At 41.0% G+C, this 20506-nt stretch overlaps 1 protein-coding gene across 3 annotated transcripts; it reads right to left on the reverse strand.

The window, feature by feature from the left end:
• Positions 1 to 6037: 6037 nt before the first annotated feature.
• tnpo2b (transportin 2b) lies at positions 6038 to 19370 on the reverse strand. Of its 3 annotated transcripts, none has more exons than XM_025907973.1 (23): positions 19156 to 19370; positions 18413 to 18512; positions 18113 to 18188; positions 17830 to 17979; positions 17496 to 17602; positions 17237 to 17370; positions 17029 to 17110; positions 16242 to 16364; positions 16039 to 16157; positions 15876 to 15936; positions 15600 to 15771; positions 14517 to 14669; positions 13713 to 13938; positions 13454 to 13625; positions 13177 to 13371; positions 12933 to 13091; positions 12298 to 12391; positions 12107 to 12205; positions 11903 to 11998; positions 11711 to 11786; positions 11295 to 11394; positions 11101 to 11175; positions 6038 to 6146 (listed from the first exon to the last, which is right to left on the reverse strand). In XM_025907973.1, the coding sequence occupies exons 2-23, from the start codon at positions 18509 to 18511 to the stop codon at positions 6039 to 6041; spliced, it is 2676 nt and encodes an 891-aa protein (XP_025763758.1). In that variant the 5' UTR covers position 18512; positions 19156 to 19370; the 3' UTR covers position 6038. The 3 variants fall into 3 exon arrangements, with proteins under 3 accessions (XP_025763758.1, XP_025763757.1, XP_025763759.1); XM_025907972.1 differs by lacking the exon at positions 19156 to 19370 and adding an exon at positions 18981 to 19107; XM_025907974.1 differs by lacking the exon at positions 19156 to 19370 and adding an exon at positions 18981 to 19106 and having other exon boundaries at positions 12298 to 12385.
• Between the last annotated feature and the right edge of the window lie 1136 nt (positions 19371 to 20506).

Below are 20506 nucleotides of genomic sequence, written 5' to 3' on the forward strand. Positions count from 1 at the left end.
TGCAGCTTCAGCTTTGTGTCTTTTTCATTGTAGCTGAAGTCCGGGACAAACTGTGTTCCTTTTCACCTCAGTACGAAACGCGTAATATTTCTCTGAATACCAGACGATTCTGTTTTTTAGGGACGGTTGGCAACTCTAATAATTAACGTATGAACAAAATAAAGTTCAACATCAGTAACATAGCACCCACACAGCTGTATAGAAACTCCGTCATGCTAGCTAGCACGCAGTACGAAAATGTCAGCATACCGAAAATAACTCCACCTAAACTTGGTTATATCTGACCAGATAGACTGCAGGTCATAACTTCTTACCTGAAGTTCAGTTCACCTGACACGCGGACCGGCGGCCGCTTCGGGTCTCTCCTCTTGCCTCCTTTCCTTCATCCACCTGCTGGCTTCCACCACTTGCTAATGTTATTGAATCTGTGGAAGCTCCGCGATATCCACCACACGAAGTAACGAGTAACGAGCCTATCTAAATCCCAGTAACGAGTAACGCGTTCCTGGTTTTGGCATAATAACTAGTTACCGTGCTCGTTACCACAATAATACGTAGTTACTGTAACGCGTTACTTAATAACGCGTTAGTCCCAACACTGGTTAGCACAGTGGTTCCCAAACTTTTTTGCCAGGCCCCCCTTTGTTTACAAGAAAAATGTTCGCGCTGCTCCGGACGCAGGGAAAACTAATTTTGCAGGGGAGACCTACCTTGGCACTTGTGCAGGTGAAGCCAAAGGGAAGATATGCTTCACCATACTTGGAAGGAAGTTGGTTTGGAAATATGTTTGGCGATGCTTCATCTCCTGCTTGCGTTTGTGTGGGAGCCCCGTCAAAAACCTGTCCATTATGCTAGCAGTGTCCAAGCGTTCTTCTTTTTTTTTTTTTCTTTTCATACCGCGCCCCCCTGCAATGGCTCTGCGCCCCCTAGGGGCGGGCCCCACACTTTGGGAACCTCTGAGTTAGCAGAACTGCTGGTATGAGAAACTTTAAAATTCAAGTGCTTTAGCTTAGTGAAAGAAACAACTACAACATTTTTTTATTTTAAAAACTAAAATCCAAAAGATGTTGTTAGATATTATTTAGTGCAGAAACAACCAAAATTCTGTTCAGGTGAAATTATATTTGTAGGTTTGCTCTTCAAGCATTGTAGCAAAAACCAGACCAGAGTGAACTGACACTAAAGTCTTCATGGCATGGCAAAATATCTGGCCCTGTGGGACCAGCAGCTCTTCCTTTCTTTTTTGTGAACTTTGTAAGTTGTATCCTTTTTTATGACACTTACATTACAACTACTGGGACACGAACAAAAGGCTGAAAGAGGACACCAACAGAAGATGAAAGCCTGTTCGTATCAGTTTACAGCTGAAACAAACACATATAGAAACACTGAGCCTACATTTTACCTGTCAAAGCGAGCGAGCCAGCTTTCTCACAATTTTTGCATTGGATGCAGATTTGTGTGCTGATCTACGTGTGATGGTGTCTCAGTACAGAGACAGAAAAGGACAGATAAGGAAGGAAACACTGGGAGAGAAGTGATCAGACAAAAAAGAGCTTAACTCAGGGGTTTCCCTGAACTTTCTCTGCCCAAACATCACCTCAAGCTTCAGGCTAAATATTGAGTGGAGCTCTGCTGCATAGCAGAAATCTGAAATCACATGTAATACGGTCCTGGAGACTTCTCACAGATCTTCACTTGTTTACATAATAAATATGGCCTTTAATTATAAACTGCAACATTTGGGCTGGTGTGTTAACATTTACAAATACTGTATCTTTACACTATTTTCAGAAAGCAGCATATTCTGTATTGTATTGTCATGTTAATGCAACCATAAGAGATGGTTATCTTTGTGAGAAACAGTTTTGTTTTCCTCATTACATAACTGTAAAAATGGATTCCCTCTCATGTACCTCGACTAGTTTGCAAACTGTAAACAAAGCTTTATGATGCAGTGTTATTCAACTCTAACACTCTGTATAAATTAAAAGTATTACTATTATACTATATTTTATTAGCTCCATTACCTCATCCTTCAATCTTGTGATTGAGTGCAGCTGCTTTATATTACTGTATATGAGTTATATGAAAGCTACAATTTTTTGATTTCCACAAACCTCTTCAACTGGCTCAGAGACCTCCATAAAATTTCCTGGAACAGTTCGGAGCTGTGTCTCGATTTTAATTGAATTATCTGACAATTATACGTCCCAGATGTTTGTGCTTCAGTCTTGGTGAGTGAAATTTTGTATTTTATCAACATAATTAGAAAGTGGCCTATGTGGTCTGTGCATTGTAGCTGTACAGTTTAGGGAGTCACTTCTGACTTTAAAAGTATAACATGGCTGTGGTCAAAATGCTAATATGGCAGCTTAAAATGCAGAATCCACGAACTAATGGCTGGTGTTATATACACTCACATATGCTCTTTTAGTTCACAGTTAAAAGTATATTTGCCCAAAATGCACTACAATGATCAAAACACTACATCTTTCATGTAATTTTGAAAATGAAATTGGTATTTTAAAAAATCTACGTTCAGCAGTGAAAAATGTGTGAAATATATACAAAGTCCATATTTGAAATTAAGTAAGAAACTGCAGATACAAACATGTGAATATGCCACCTACACGTTAAAGTAACTGTTCTTAGAGCTATAAATGACCCTTGCAGATTAAGAGACAATGCTGATTTGAAGTAATGTTTTTGGGCTAAAGTAACAGTTTAGCGGGACTGCTTCGACTTTGCATCATTACTTTTCAGTACAAGCTCTGTTGTGAAAATGAAACCAAAGGAAGTGATGTTACTTTGTTTCCTGAGACTCCTGCAGTTCACTTTTGTAAACATCCACCTTTGTGCCACAGAGTTCCAGATGAGGCGACCATAGAAAATTCTTGTGTCATTAATATTTCCAGAGATAACTCATGGCTGATCATGATGGAGTTTGCAGCTCAGTTTGCATGAACAGAAATACAGCATTAAAAAAAACAAACAATCTATTAAGCCCTAAGGGCTAAGGATTTTTAAGAGTAACATTCACGCCAAACCGTCATCCTTTGATAAAAGACACTGGACTGGCAACTGTAACAATCATCCTTCAGCATGCACATCATGATTTATTTCAAGACTCCACTATCCATCTGGATTTTTGAGATTACACACAAACTATAAATCATATAATAGACTGAAAGCATTTTTATTTCTATTCCCATCTTCCAAAAAAGGGAACACGACTGGCGAGAGGAATTCACAGAAAAACAAAAAGTACCAAGGTCTTTCTGCCAAACTGCAACATTATCATGCTCTTTATTATATAAACAGAACTGACACATAAACTGCTTCTTCTCCTCTTAAAGAAGCCGTCACGCCCCCACTTTCACTTCAAACCTTGACTGGCGCTGAAGCAGACAAAGAAACAAAATACACCGACCTTGCCAATACAAAAACTGCTCATGAAGATAAAAAATAGCAGTAAAGCAAATAAAACAATACTAAAAACAAGCAACCACAAACATTTTTTGTGTGTGTTCAAGCTTTGAACTAAGAGACAGCGGCGAGAGAATTAAACTGGGGTTGAGATTGTCTCATATTTGAAATAACTAAGGATCGGTTTGATTATCTCTATGATCACAGTCTAGGTCAACCAAGTACCACTGCGTGTTTCCAAATATCTACATGCTGCAAAACACTGGCAGATCAAATGAAAAAAAAATCCCTGTAGTCAATTTTGCTGGAAAAACCTTAACAATGATTATCCATAAAAGCCCCACTGTGCGTCTAACTCTACACCAGCATGACAAACAAGGTGACTATTGGAATAGCAGCTCACCTCTACTCACTGTCTGCTTTTAAAATTTCAGTGGCTATTGCTCTTTGGCAGTGTCCTAGCTTTTATTATTTTAAGTGTACTGTGCTCTTGTCTTATTGTGATTTGAGGTGATGTGTTGGTGTGTAAAGGGCAATCATTTTATTCTAAAATATCCATCAAACTGCACACACACACACACACTTTCACACATACACGCACGCAAGGTGAAAACACCGACACTGAGCATGCACACAAAGTATGCTGGGCAGGCTACAACCCTTCCAAATACAGAAAGAAAATATCATTTGCATCCCTGCTGTGCACACATCAAAACTAAACTATCAAAAACATGCTCATAGGTAAAAAAGGTACTCATGCGCACCTACACATGCAGGATCACACACACATACATTCACACGCACACACGTACCTCTCAGCAATATGGCAAGGTTAGTCATTGTAAAAGTGCGGATTAGTCGCAGTTTCACAAAGTTATTTTTATTTGCCATTTAGTATTGGGATATTTTTGCCAGTCACAGACACTTAATTTCACAGTGCAACACAGTATGACAAACACTGACATTAGGGTCAAGACATATCATATGGGTGAGGTTAAAAAAATCCATACAAAAAAAGAAATATAGGTAAAATAAAATAAAAAAAAGTGCAAAAAACAACTTAACAGTCACTGAAAATAGCATTAATTCGTTTTTTTGTGTTAAGTGTGCGAATTTAAATCCACTATATAAAAAAAACAAAAACAAGAATCAACAGTAGCAGCAAAAAAAAGGACCAGTTTTAAAACATTATAAAGATCACAATGACACTGCCAATCACTGTTTTACTTAAGATATTGATATGGCATCAAATGGATATCAGTACGAATGTAGACAAACACATACACACTCACACACACACACATACAAAAAACAAACAAACACACACACACTTGGTCACAGTTAACAGGTGCCAAAGGACATCGCGGTGGGAGTCAAGTTTTAGCTCGGTACCATATGAAAAACAATACACATTTCACACACTGTTAACACAGAATGCCGAAGTAAGGATTTATAAACTGCACATGCGCACACACGCGCGTGCACATTCACACGCACAAAACTGCACAGAGACAACTAAAAATGTGATTTTCTTGGTAAGATTTCCTCCCCCTCTGGTGAGAAAACAAATGTGTTAGCCCTAATCCTCCCTTCCTAGAGGAATGGTTGCTGTGAAGCCACGAGGAAAAGATGCTTAGTTTTTTTTCCCTCCTGCTCTCTTACTCTAGTTTGATCAGGTAGAAAATGTGACAGGAATACGTCTGATCGATAGAAAGCTCTGTGAAGCAGCACTCTGGTCAAAAATGAAGGTAGGAAACAGATGAAGATAGCTAGATTATCTTACAGTTAAGTATTGTTTCAGTGACTATGGATGAAGTAATTTATATTGAATCCTATTCCCCGGAAAAGAAATGTAATACCCAGAAAATGAACAGAGTTTAGACACCTGTCGGTCCCTAACTACATGTAGTAGGTCTTAAAAAGTCTAAATTATAGTGCCACTCTCAGTCTGTTACATGTACTGAATGTACAGCATGTGCAAGTTAAAGTGTGAGAGTCTGTTTTCATTGGTCTGTCTCTGTCAGTCAAGAAATCTATTACTCTTAAGTTTAAGAATCCCATTAAAATCTCAGCTGTCCCTGTCCTCAAAGCCAAGTAACAGACCCTTCTGTGGCTCTTGTTTCCCTTCCTTATTACTGAATTCCCTCCCTTTCTTTCCCTGAACTCTCTCTATGCTGGTATCTCTCCCTGCCTCCCCTCTTCCCCATCCTGTCTCTCCCTCCATCTCCTTCTCTCTGTCCCTCTCTATCTGTCCCTACCAGTTAGTTTTTCTGTGTCGGGTCCCTGCCTAGTTAATCTAGAGGTGTCCTCCCTGTCCCTCCCTCCCACCCGCCTACCCTCCCTCTATGGACAAACACATAGGGCGTGGGGGCCGTCCATCAGGGGGAGCGGCCAATAGCATCCCTCTCCCTCCCCCAGATCAGGGCAGTGCAATACACAGATGGATGAGTTTCCCATTCACCCTCCTCCTGCTGGCTCACCTGGAAGGAGTGAAAAAGTGAGAGAGCGATGGACACAAATGTTAATATTAATCAAATGCAGTTTGTGCCTAAAAATGCAGTTTAAATGAAGCTGGATGTGGCATTACCTCTTAGGTGGGTGTAGAGAATCTAAACCCCATAGCAGGCTGCCAGTCTCTCCTTCAGCAGTGGTGGGAACTGCTCTGAAAACTGTTGCCAGTTCTCCTCCCCAACCTGCTCCTTAAAACCATGCAAGATCTTTGGAAACAGAAAAATGGCATCTCTTCAATATCTCAAACAGGCAGGAGAAGTGGACTGATCGAGAAACAGTACAGTGAATCCAGTGATTCAAACCTGCTTGACTTGAAAAAACATAACTACAACCTCGGGTTCTTCTGTTATTATCTGCTCTAACATTTCCACTTTGTCTTTATATGTTATGCAGCAACCACTGCTTACTGCATTATAGACCCACTGAATGTGTCATTTGTGGTCACATTTTAACCACCACAACTACCACCGAGCCAGCAATCCAGCTGAAGGTAGCCGGTTAGCAGTGATTCAACTTTCAAAATAATGCAATAGTTCTCTTAGAGGAACATAAAAAAGAAAATTAAAGCTGCAAGCAGCGATATGAGGGCCCTCGCACCCCCGGCGCGTCGAGCCAAGCCCAACACCTAAAACCAGCGCTTCCGATCTGATGTCACATTGATGGAATTCATGCATTTAACCACCAGCTAAAATTTCATCTCATTCAACCATTATTATAGTCGTCCCACTAGGTGGTGCTCTAACCATTACTGACAAATGGCATAACAAACATTTCCGAGCTCGAGTCTCATCACGCCTGCGACCTTTGGGAGAGATTGGACATTGTGTTTTTGAGCGACAGCAGGTTACTGCTTTTTGGCGAGTGATTGAAACTCCACGTGCCGCCATGACCACCCCGTTTCCCTGAACGTAAAAAGCTTCGCAATTTAACATCACAAAGGTCTTTAGATTCCACACACAGGAGATCGCGTAAATCTAATGAAATCCCTTGGAGGAGTTCGTCAAAGTATGAGGCCTGAAAAGAGGGGAAAATGTCGCCAAATTTACACATTAATTTTAAAATGGCTGACTTCCTGTTGGATTTGGGATATTGCTCCAAGAGACTTTTTTGTACATCTTGATATCTCCAATAAGCTTGCCAGGTTTCAAACTCATACATAAAACACAGAGCAGGGGCTGTTGTTTTGAAATTTTGTAGGGGGCGCTGTGGAGCCATTTTGCGCTGTTCAAGGAAAATGAACATATAAAAAGAAATCCCTCATCACATTAGAGGTGTGCGCCAAATTTCAAGACTTTTTAAACTTTTCAAGCCCCTCAAAAGCCACTTCATCTTTCATGGTGAACTGCGTTGCCACCAGGGTGCGCCGTTCAGTTTATAGTCACAATTTTCTCACTGAAGCATCAAGAGGGACTGATGGTGATATTCACCGCTTTTGAGGTGGCCACGATGAACCTGTGAAAATCAGTACAACAAAATGAAAGACATGACATTTCCTGGTGCCACTAGGTGGCGCTCTACGTATTCCTGACAATGGGCATATCAATCTGTTCAGGGCGGGTCTGACATCATCCCTGTAAAATCTGGTACTGATCAGATTGGATTTCATTGAGTTACACTAATTTGTTTCTTCATGGCGAGACCTCAATGTTCGCCATGCTGCTGGGGTCACACCCTTCAGCGAAAACTCACAGTTTTCTCTGTAACCCAAGACCAACTCCTTAAGGCTTTCCTGGAGAAATTTGAGGCTGCAGATGTCACCCATTACAATACTGTACCCCAAAGTGTAAAACATGACATTTCCTGTTCCCACTAGGTGGCGCTGTCCCTGATGTCAAATATGGCAGTTGAAATATGTTCAGGGGTGGAGCCTTATCATATGTGTCCACTTTGGTCAAGGTCGGACAATGTATGACAGAACGAGAGGCAATAAGATTTTCATGGCGAGTCATCGAAATTCGCCGTGGCGCCACGGCCTCACCGTATCCCGAAAACTCAAAAGCTCCGCAATTTAACATGGCCCAGGTGTGTAGTTCACACTGACCAAATATGAAGCTTGTACGATGAAATTCCAATGAGGAGTTCGCAAAAGTTCGAGGCATGGAAATGGCAAAATTAGAGCCAAAATGTCACCTTCACTTCCAAATGGCGGACTTCCTGTTGGGTTTGCGTCAATGGTACCACTGACTTTTTTGTTCGTCTTGGCATGATACACATGTGTGCCAAATTTCATACATGTAGCTCAAACGATGTGTTCGTAGGGCTGCATTTAACAAGGCATAGGTGGCGCTACAGAGCCATTTCCCAGTGCTCATATGTAAAACCATTAAAATACAAAATTTGTCACCAGACCTGGCATGTGTGCAAAATTTCATGAGTTTTTGAGCATGTTAAAGCCCTCAAAAAGGCAATTCATTTCGGTAAAAAATAATAATAATAATAATAATAATAATAATTAAAGCTGCAAGCAGCGTTATGAGGGCCCTCGCACCCTGGCACGTCGAGCCACGCCCAACACCTACAACCAGCACGTCCGATCTGATGTCACATTGATGGAATTCATGCCTAGAACCACCAGCTAACGATTCATCTCATTCAATCATTATTATAGTCGTCCCACTAGGTGGCGCTCTAACCATTACTGACAAATGGGATAACAAACATTTCCGACCGTGAGTCTCATCACGCCTGCAAACTTTGGGAGAGATTGGACATTGTGTTTTTGAGTGACAGCAGATTACTGCTTTTTGGCGAAGGATTGAAACTCCACGTGCCGCCATGACCACCCCGTTTCCCTGAACGTAAAAAGCTTCGCAATTTAACATCACAAAGGTCTTTAGATTCCACACACAGGAGATCGCGTAAATCTAATGAAATCCCTTGGAGGAGTTCGTCAAAGTATGAGGCCTGAAAAGAAGGGAAAATGTCGACAACTTTACACATTAATTTTAAAATGGCTGACTTCCTGTTGGATTTGGGATATTGCTCCAAGAGACTTTTTTGTACATCTTGATATCTCCAATAAGCTTGCCAGGTTTCAAACTCATACATAAAACACAGAGCAGGGGCTGTTGTTTTGAAATTTTGTAGGGGGCGCTGTGGAGCCATTTTGCGCTCTTCAAGGAAAATGAACATATAAAAAGAAATCCCTCATCACATTAGAGGTGTGCGCCAAATTTCAAGACTTTTTAAACTTTTCAAGCCCCTCAAAAGCCACTTCATCTTTCATGGTGAACTGCGCTGCCACCAGGGTGCGCCGTTCAGTTTATAGTCACAATTTTCTCACTGAAGCATCAAGAGGGACTGATGGTGATATTCACCGCTTTTGAGGTGGCCACGATGAACCTGTGAAAATCAGTACAACAAAATGAAAGACATGACATTTCCTGGTGCCACTAGGTGGCGCTCTACGTATTCCTGACAATGGGCATATCAATCTGTTCAGGGCGGGTCTGACATCATCCCTGTAAAATCTGGTACTGATCACATTGGATTTCATTGAGTTACACTAATTTGTTTCTTCATGGCGAGACCTCAATGTTCGCCATGCTGCTGGGGTCACACCCTTCAGCGAAAACTCACAGTTTTCTCTGTAACCCAAGACCAACTCCTTAAGGCTTTCCTGGAGAAATTTGAGGCTGCAGATGTCACCCATTACAATACTGTACCCCAAAGTGTAAAACATGACATTTCCTGTTCCCACTAGGTGGCGCTGTCCCTGGTGTCAAATATGGCAGTTGAAATATGTTCAGGGGTGGAGCCTTATCATATGTGTCCACTTTGGTCAAGGTCGGACAATGTATGACAGAACGAGAGGCAATAAGATTTTCATGGCGAGTCATCGAAATTCGCCGTGGCGCCACGGCCTCACAGTAACCCGAAAACTCAAAAGCTCCGCAATTTAACATGGCCCAGGTGTGTAGTTGACACTGACCAAATATGAAGCTTGTACGATGAAATTCCAATGAGGAGTTCGCAAAAGTTCGAGGCATGGAAATGGCAAAATTAGAGCCAAAATGTCACCTTCACTTCCAAATGGCGGACTTCCTGTTGGGTTTGCGTCAATGGTCCCCCAGACTTTTTTGTTCGGCTTGCCATGATACACATGTGTGCCAAATTTCATACATGTAGCTAAAACGATGTGTTCGTAGGGCTGCATTTAACAAGGCATAGGTGGCGCTACAGAGCCATTTCCCAGTGCTCATATGTAAAACCATTAAAATACAAAATTTTTCACCAGACCTGGCATGTGTGCAAAATTCCAAGAGTTTTCGAGCATGTTAAAGCCCTCAAAAAGGCCCTTCTTTTGCCTGAATAATAATAATAATAATAATAATAATAATAAGAAACAGAGCAGATACAATAGGGCCTTCGCACAGTCAGTGCTCGGGCCCTAATAATAATAATAATAATAAACAGAGCAGATACAATAGGGCCTTCGCACTCTCAGTGCTCGGGCCCTAAAAATTAAATGAGTAGCCATACATAGCTGAGAGCCCCGCCAAAGTAAAGTATGTGTGTGTAAAACAGTGTCCAGTAAGTGGTTACTTCCTTCAGGGACATGGAGTGAAACTAATAAGCATCACCCAATATTTTTTGGAGACCTACGCCATATAGTATCAAAATACGATAAACTAGGCCAAAATCAGTTTAGATCAATATAGTATAAAAGGTAAATATATAGACCAGGCAGATTTACCAATTTCATTTTGTTTGCCATAGAGGAACGGGGTATTATGAAACAGGCCAGTAATAAAATGCATCAAAGGAAGAGTCCTACACAAGTTCTGTTGCAATGCATCAGTTTGGTCCAAATCCATATTAAGGGTTCCTTTTATAATGAAGCCCATTAGAGTGAATTAAACATTACTGAATGGATCCTTGTGTTTTGATGTTTGTCTGTCTAGTCTTAGATCACACTTTATATGATGGACCCTGAGGGGAATGTGTGCAGTCAGTTTTTCTGCATAGAAACATCCCTGTCTGTGCTGCTGAGGTTCATAGTTAACACTCTGCTGCGCCTGAGGTCACTGCACCTCACACTGAGTCACTCTCAGAGGGAGAGGAGACAGAAGATTATTTCATGGTGAATAAACACGAGTTTTTGGATGGTACTAGCTGTGGAAACAAGAACTCGCCCCTTAAAATGAGCTGGACCCTCACCTTGTAGAACATGTCTCTCAGGTCATCTTTAGGATTAACCCAGGAGGCCACTGCGTCACAGAAGAAGATGAAGTCCTGAACAAACAGAGGAAGAGATCAACTCTCAAGATCAACCTCAACATTATCTTTTGATTTAATTTACAGCCAAATACGCACACTGTGAATCCTAATGACTGCAATGAGCAGTGTCTCACCTGCACCACACCTCCAGGGTTCACGCCAATCATAATGCAAATCCCACGGAAGGCGGAGTCTTTCTCCTCGTTGTCTCGGATGTTTCGGAGAGACGTACACCTGCGTTGTGCAATTATTAACCAGTTAGTGACTGCTAAGCATGATGCTGCCAGAATTGTGAGTTCACAAGTTCCATTTTAATAAGATAAACCAAATCAAAAATTAATGGGAAACAGGCAAACTGTTGTGTCACTGTGAAAGACGACTTATTTTTCTATTTGGCTTGAAGAAAAGAATTCTTATTCCTCAAGGAATTCAGTAATAATTCTGGAAATCATTTAAAGAATGAAGTTATGTAAATGATAATGCATCCATTAGAAAAGCATCTTAAGTCTGCATTTTGACTTTTCAGACTCAGAATCAAACCATCTCTCACCAGGGTCGGATGAACTGCGGCAACATGGGAGCAACCTCCTGAGGACACACATAGCCCAGCCGGCCAATGGTGATTGCTGGAAGAGAACAGAGATGAGTCAAACCTGGTCTAGATAAATGCGTATCTGTATCTATACAAGTCCCTTCCCTTCCCCTTGAAAGCATGCATAAAATGATCTGTGAAATCATATACCGGTGTTCTCCAACAGGGTCTTGGGAGTATTGGGTCGATTAATAATCTCCACCAGCTGGTTCAGAACCATAGCAATGTATGGCTGCATCTCCACTCCTGATAGAGAAATAAAAATCAAATGAGACGCACGACATCTCACACTGAGTTGCACATCAAATAGTTAGCATAAATACACAGAACAAAAACTGGGCTTCTTCCACGTACCCATCTGCATGCAGATCTCTCCTATGGCCCAGGTAGCGTTATTGCAGACGGAGATGAACTCTGGGTTCAGATTTGTTCCGAGGATTGGCATGAATTCAGCTAAGAGAGACACAAAATGTTAAAAAGCAGAATTATGGGACATGTTTATGTCTGTACAGGTGTGTAAGGGTAACAGACAGCTAAATGTTTACCAATACAGGGTTTGACATGAGGAAAGCAAGCCTTGGTCAAGTCACCCAGCAGAGCAAATGAACTCTGTCTTACTTCGGGCATCGTATCCTGGGACAAAAGAGACAGAAAGACAAAGAGTAATGTGAATATACACCATCAAATGACTGAAAGAATTTGGCACATCTAACATGTCGTGCCAGCTGTCCTCCTTCTTCTGCGATTTTGAAAAAAAAAAAAAAAATCGCAAAACATGAGCAGTCTAAAACAACAACAAAAAAAGTGTTTCTTTCCAGATAAACATTCTGTGATCAAATGGCTGCAAGCACTGAGCACTCTGCTACAAATATAGCACATTTCCTCTGGCTACTTCACATTAAAATTAAATGCAGAGTGAAAAGTAAGAGTAGTGGAAAATATGCCGTTTACATGAGCATTTTTAAATACAACTGATACACAAAGAACCTGGGATTTATTTATTTTTTTAAATCCATTACATGAAATTACACTAATACTGATATACATGCATGCAGCTAATTTGATTCAGAGAGACTCAGAGATTTATAGACCAACATTAAAAATGAAAACTTAAACATAGACAGCACTGACTCAGGATGATCTCTGGAAAGACATTCACACAAACATAGGCTCTCCTCACCTGCATACATTGGAAAAGCAGGGTCATGATATTACTGCGAGCCACGAGTGTGTCCACGTGGCCTCCAAGTCCCTCTGCCAACCCACTTAAAAGATCCAAGGCCACAATCATGAAGTCCTTGTCGGGTGCTTCATACTGGTCTGGCTGCTGACTGTACATCTGAGATGCACGCAAAGCGAGTGTCATTTATGTAAAGCAGCAAAAGCATAAATTGTGAGTAATTAAATATGCATGTTTGGTTCACCATGGCCTGAGCAAGGGTCTTCTGGACCAGGGTGACACAGCGCTGATAGACGGGCTCACAATAGGGAAGGAACCCGCTCTGCAGCGCTGTGGCAACAGATGACAGACACTCGAGCAGAGGGAAGAGATCTTTGTCCTCATCCTTCAACTCATTCCACTTGGCTATCAGTGGAGGCATCAGCTTTTGTATGTACTCCTAAACAAAACAAGAGTGAGATTTTTGTCTTTGTCATTTTTGTGTAAATGCATGCAGTTGTGTCTAAAACGTTTGGGCTCACAGGCTGGTTGAGATGGTGTCCCACAGAGTCTGCCAGTGTTCCTATGGCATCATAGAGGATGAGGAGGTTTTTGTGCTGGTACTTCCCAAAAGCAAAAACCAGGGTGTCCAGGATAAAGCTCAGGTATGGCACCAGCTCTGTGCATGCTTCTTCCTCCAGAGTGGCAAATGCACTTTGAGGAAGGACGAGTTTTGTTTAACCAGTTATTAGTAAGAAATTAGAAAGCACACAGAAAACAAAGAAAAAGGAAGATCTATACCTGCATGCAGCCTCTTGCACTCTCTTGTTGCCATCCAGGATCCGTTTGAGCAGCTCTGTCATGAGGGGTTTGAGGTGAGCATCAGGGGGCTGGCTGACCACCCAGTGGGCGTAGCGACTGAGGGTCCAGCAGGCAATGGAGCGCACCAAGGCCTTCTTGTCACATAAACACTGGATGAGGTGAGGGATAAGCTCAGGCAAGTAAGGTACCATACCCTGCATACATCCTGGAAGGATAAGCATAATTTATTTAGCACTATTGTACAAATGAGAAAACAATTTGATTTTATATTTATAAAATTTTAAAAAAGGAAAACATTTTTTTAAATGTTTTAGAAAAGATTACACAATATGTGGGGGGTCTCCCCACAGTTACAGTCTCAAACTTAACTTTCAAGATCAGTTTTCTTTAGAGGGGACCTAGGTAAACCCATACCCATTTTCTGTCATATACAAAGGTCATCCCTAGGAGCCAAAAGTTCAATTTTCAGATTGCTCTAAGTGCTTTGTTTCAGATAGTTTTTTATCTCTTGGTTCTGGTCAGTCAGAGTAGATTTTCCTAGTGTGATCTCAAATACTCAGCTCTGGCTGTAGCAAAAAAAAAAAATCCATCCAGCTGTTCTTTAAGCGATAGCCAAGTTAGCTTAAAAGGAGGGGCCAAGAAAACAAACATGGCTTGTTTCAGTAGTGGATGAACTGGGGCACCACAAAAAGCCCAGATTAAAAAATTGACATGCATTTTTTCCTCTGTTAAAATAGATAAACATGAACAAGTCCCTGTTACTGTGCTTCTGCCCTATCTTACCCTCAGCAATAGCCCCAAGCACCAGGATGCCAGACTCCTTGATGACCCAATCAGGATGGAAAAGCAGGCCTTTGAGCAAAGGGAGGAGATGAGGCAGCAACTCCTCACGAAACACGTTGGCAAGAACATCCAGAGCGGCAGCAGAGCACTTCCCTGAAAAGAGGAAAATCCAGGATCAGTGTTGGATAATGATGATATAATAAAAACTACCACAACAGGGTTATACAGGTTATAATGAAGAGGATAAATAGATGTTTTTTTGGTAAATGCTCCCCAGAGAAATCAATCCCTTTCTATTCATATCTCTTGCATAACTGCACACGCGCACACACACACAGGGCGCTTAACAAATTTGTTACATTTTTATGTTTCTGTAATGAGTAATTCACCAGTATGTGCAGACTCTTTAATCAAAAACCGTTTTCAATGCTAACCCTAAACCTTGTCCGTGAAGTTTCAAATGTACTGTTTTGAAGAAAAAATAGAAGAAAAAAAATGTGAAGCACTTTTTTATTTTCTGATTAAGATGCCAAATTACACTTACTGAACAGAAAAAATTATTTTAATGATTCATTATGGTTATGCTTGATTAATTCTGACTTTTCAGGGAAGTCCAGTGCGCTGGATTAATTTTGTGTATAAAAATGTGAATTAATTTTGTTATTGTATTGTTGTCTAAATAACATACACATAACAATAAACAATATTAATAACAGTAATTATAATAATAACACTACATAAAAAAAAAAGTATATAAAAGGTTTTAGGTTTAAAGACGTTTTTGACATCATGCAGGATCCACACAGATTCAAAAAACCTACAGGATCCCTTTTCAATCAAACATCCTTGTATTCTATTCTACTTTAACCTTAATTTTAAAATAATGTTCACAAGATCACCCAGTCTTACCTTTTTCCTTCTAATGCTTAGATTATTTTATGCCATAAAAGATTTCACAAGAATCTTTTCTTTATTAATAATTTAGCTCTACATTTTAGCTTTTGAGCTGTTCTGCTCCATTTTAATTGTTTTGGTAAGGAAATCTAATCTAACTTTAATTCTAACTTTGCACGCGAAACTCACGTAGGTTCCAATCAGACAGCGTGTCATCATCATCGTCCTCATCTTCATCGATGTCCTCCCCCTCCTCGCCCTCCCCTCCTTCATGCTGCAGAGTGACAGTGCGGGACTTGTGGAAGCGAGGCTTGATGTCCTGCTCGCTGTCTGGAATAGTCTCGTCCTCTTCAACATCACCCTGGAGGTGATCAGAGCTCAAGGTGAATGCAGAACACAGGTAAACAGCAAACACAAGAAGAGAAGCCAGGGTGTTTCTGTTTGATTTGTCCAAAGGATGCTAACCTTCAGTAGAATAATATCTATCTCAGAATACTTCATCCCATTCACCAATATAGGTATCAGTCTGAAGAAAAAAAAAAAAAAAGATAGGGAAACAGATTACTACTCAGATGAAATTATCTCATCATTAACCCAGTCCTTGCTAAGGGACAAAGTGAGCACTTACTGGACCAAGTGGCCAGAAAGGGCCTCTTTACAGATGGGCTGTTCAGCCAGTGTCAGCCAGAACTCACAGGCCTCCAGGGCCACATTCTCATCTGGGTCCTGCGTCCGTTGGAGCATATACTGGAAAAAAAACAATAAGTGATTAAGAAGATGAGAAAACAACAGCCAAACATAGTTTAAGGTCGAGATGAGTCAGGCCTTTACCTGGATGATGCTGTGCATGTGTGGGATGAGACGGTCAATTCGGACTTCTAGGAGCATAACCAGAGCCCTGCACACATTCTTCCTCACTTCACTGTCCTCGTCCCCGGCCAGAGCAAACAGACTCTGGATAGAAAATAAACAAACAACAGAAAGAAAACAAATGAAAAACGGGAAGGAAAGACAGGCAGAGTCAACAAAAGTGAAGGAAGGAACAAAAACAATTTGTTATTAATTTATTATTCTAGAGGTTTTAAGAGGCTTGACAACTTATAAAACGTGTGCAGGTCTGTTTAATTATTTTACATGTGCTGGCAATCTACCCATATCCACAAACTAACTAGAGTCTAAGAACATTTTGGTCCGTCACTGACACAGCAGATATGTCGCTCAACAGGAATAAATATAAAACCTTTTCTTTTTTGTTTTGCAGAACACCCGGCAAAAAAAAAGGCTTGGAATATTTTAGAAATTATGTCATCACATAGTTTGTCCAGCAGAGCAGCTCAGACTTCATTGTTTACAAAACTGTCAGCACTGTCTGCAACACATGTGGCAGAGTATATCACAGCTGAGCAGATGGTGGTGCGGCGCCAAATGGTGTTTTCACAGTAAGCTGAAAAAGTGCCGTGTTCATGCAGCTTCTGTTTGAAGTCGAAAAGAGGCTTTCACAAACTAAAATACTTTTGCTTAAAAAACAAATAAACAACAACAAAAAAACCTTAATGGAGCAAAATTTTGTGATCCTAGTAAAAACGTTAGTAAAAGTAAAAAATGTTGAATTGCTCACCTCAATAAAGGTGTCGATGTTATCCATCAGAGCCTGAGCTCGGCCAATGATAAACTGGTTCACACAAGCTATAGCATGGGACCTTGGGAAAAAAAAAAAAAAAAGAAGATCATTAAGAGATAATTTTAACAAGGAGATTTTAGATGAGGAGGAAATGAAAACTGCTAATTCTGACAGATTCAGACACTGAGACTTTGATTTCACTGACCTGATCTTGGGGCTGCAATGTTTGAAAAACTGGAGGAATTTGGGGATCATGATGTTGAGAGGTCTGTTCAAAGCATCGCTATCCAACAACTCTGATGAATCCTCACAGATCTTTTGCAGTGCTCCAAAAGAACCCTGCCAAAAAAAAAAAAACAAATCAGAAAGAAATTACAAAAGAAACAGACATAAATCTTATCACCAAAATAGTACCAAATTATCATTGCAAGGCTGTGACTGTGTTTAAGGCATGTAACCCTAACCTCGCAGGTGTTATAGTCCTCCGAGTTGAGCAAGTTACAGAGCTGAGGCAGCAGCTCTGGCCAGGTCTGCAGCTCTCCTTTGGAGGCGATGGTCGTGATCAGAATGCCTTTATGATAAAGAGTTACACACTAGTACATTAGGCTTTAAAACCCAGCCTGATAACTCACCCGCTGTCATTTAAAACATCTTGAAAATACAATACTTGCTCCCACACAACAATATTACCTGCAAAAATTCACCCACCTCCATAATAATCTGACTCACACTGCTGAAAAACTCCATCTAACTAAACCTTTTACTTCTCAAGCTTCCCTCTCTGACTGAAACACCCACCGATTGTAGCTCTGATAAGCGGTGAAGGGTCTCCGATGTTGTTGAGGCATTCTCGTTTGATGAAGTCTGCCACATTGGGAGGGAAGTTCTGGTAGTGAGCTTTCACATTGTTCTTCAGAATCAGACCACTCAGAGAGCGAGTGGGCTCATCTTGAGAAGGAAGACAGCAGAGAGGCAGCATGAAAACACAAAAGGAGGTGGTGACATACAGAGAGGTAAGCAAAGATGAAACAATATAGTACACTTTTTTTTTTTTTTATAAATTTGACATGCACAAACTCACCTTCAGATTTTAGGCTTGTGAGAACAAAGATGAGATAGTTGTTGAAATCTGGAAACTGGTTAAGCTGTTCCAGTTTCTGCAGAGTCTGTTAAGGAGTTGAATCATCTATAAACACAGAGCAAGAATTCACACATCCTCACAGACGTTCATTTCACAGACACTTGATGCAAGCTGAACAAACAGTATCTTCTCATTGTCCTCCAAACTGACACACCAGCTCTCATGGGGGAGGCAACATTTCACACCTTCTCCTCTCACCCTAACTGTCAAACACACATACAGAGCCAGATGTAAGGATACTTCTTGTACAGCTCTCTGTGTTGCTGTGTCTGGGGACTGGGAATCCTTGAGTAATTGAAGCACTTGCTGTAGACCTTGTTCATCCGGCTGCCACTCCATCCTATAACAGAATACACACACGTTACTCGTTTAGGGGCTCACTGCAGCACCTGTAATCTTACAAATCAAAACGCCATGTAATGACTACCGAACAAATGAATTATGCTGACTTATTAAAAGCACCAAATTGTAAAAGAGCCTCAAAACCGGCTCTTTGAATCGTAATTTGAGACAAAATGTTGGAGTCAGTGTAAATATTTATGTATAGCGTAGCAAAACAGTGCTGCGGAAGCAGGGGCGTTTATGAACATTTGACATGTCTGGCGAGCACCACCAACAACCAGTGGTCATTTAAGACTTCACGAATAAGTAGCCAAACATCACCAACTATCAACCGCGACCCTAAGAACCTTTTCTACGTGAGGCCCAGACGGTAAAGGCGCAAATGTCTCGCTCCATCAGCTAGCAAGCTAGCCTGGCGTCGCAGTAACAGGTAAACGATTCAGTGATTGCCGAAACGCTCTCTTACATCAACTACCCGGCTGCCCCAGTCATGTTTTAATCCAAGCCACAAAGACGCCGCTAAAGGGGTTCAATTAATATACATAAGAAGGCAGCCGCACACCAACCCCCCTTTCCCCCCCGGCAGCTCCCAGTAGCACGGCTAGCTAGCAGCATCCTGAAAGTACCGCGAAAGGTTTTACCTGGTTTCTCCGATGTGGTAGATCTATATTCCTACAGACAACCGCGCAGATACAATGTACAAACTAACATTAAATAATATATATGTCCGCGCTCTGTGTAGCTAAATACAAACTTCTAATCGCAGTAGATCTACGTGGTTGCTATGCTAGTTGGTATGTGACAGAGATTGCATGCCTTGCAATCAAGCCGGGTGATCTGTTTGATCACGTTCGGCTTCCGTATTGGAGCGAGGTGAAAGAGACGTAAACAACTTTAACTATTAGTGTTATTTCACTATGTGTTCAGCATTTATGAGCATGTACTGCTTAATTAATAATGCATGTATGATTATAAAAGTATGATAGCATTTTATTCCGTGAACGGAGCAGATTATACATTATACGTACGTCGGTTTGTGCGGTTTCATTTTTCTCCACTAGATGGAGCCATATTCAACGCCTCTAGCCTGTTAGCTATGTGTATGAAGCGAGACAGGGCGTTGACAGAAAAACAGTCACCAGAGATGATGGCCCAGCAACAATCACAATCATGGGCGTCTCCGTGATTTTTGTCACCGGTGTGGCACAGAGGAGATATGAGCAAGGTAAATACAGTGTTAAAACTGGCACTGAAAACACTGTATATATTCAAGGGCTCCTGTGCCTTCAAACATATGTATTATTTGAAGAGTGGCACTACACTCAAATTAAGTAATTTGTAAAGTGCTTAGACAAGTATTTAGACGATTTTGCTTAAGTAAAAGTTATAATTCCATAAGTAATAGTGCTAAAGTTTTCAAAACATGTCTAAAATATATAAAGTATCCACTACTGCAGCATCATATGATATGTGCGATATTATTGGATGATAAATATTAATTAATCAATATGTACACTTTCATATATATATATATATATATATATATAATACATACATTTATTTCACATGTTACTACTTAATTAAATGACTAATTTTAGCTTTATCTATACTAATACAAGGTAGTAAGCTGGAACAGTGGTTAGCACTGTTGTCACACAGGTCCTGGGTTCAAGTCCACCATCCGGCTAGAGCTTTCTGTGTGGAGTTTGCATGGTTTTCCCATGTCTGCGTGGGTTCTCCAGCTTTTTCCCGCTGTTCAGAGACATGCAGTTAGTGGGGTTAGGTTAAGTGGTGATTTTAAATTGGCTGTAGGTGTGAATATGAGTATGAATGGTTGTCTGTCTCTCTGTGTTGGCCCTGGGACAGACTGGAAACCTTTTCAGACCTATCCCAGCCGCCTCTCGCCCTATGGCAGCTGGGAAAGGCTTCAGCAGTTTTCACAACAGTGTGATGGGGTATAAAGTTCAATATTTGTCACCAAAATATAATAGA

Source organism: Oreochromis niloticus, linkage group LG6 (genome assembly GCF_001858045.2).
Source record: "Oreochromis niloticus isolate F11D_XX linkage group LG6, O_niloticus_UMD_NMBU, whole genome shotgun sequence".
Lineage (NCBI taxonomy): Eukaryota > Metazoa > Chordata > Actinopteri > Cichliformes > Cichlidae > Oreochromis > Oreochromis niloticus.

Coding starts and splice junctions, on each gene's coding strand:
- tnpo2b (XM_025907972.1), bottom strand. Junction 13,939..14,516: donor GCTTGGGGCTATTGCTGAGG/GTAAGATAGGGC, acceptor TTATCCTTCCAG/GATGTATGCAGGGTATGGTA. Junction 13,092..13,176: donor AGACCCTTGCTCAGGCCATG/GTGAACCAAACA, acceptor CGTGCATCTCAG/ATGTACAGTCAGCAGCCAGA.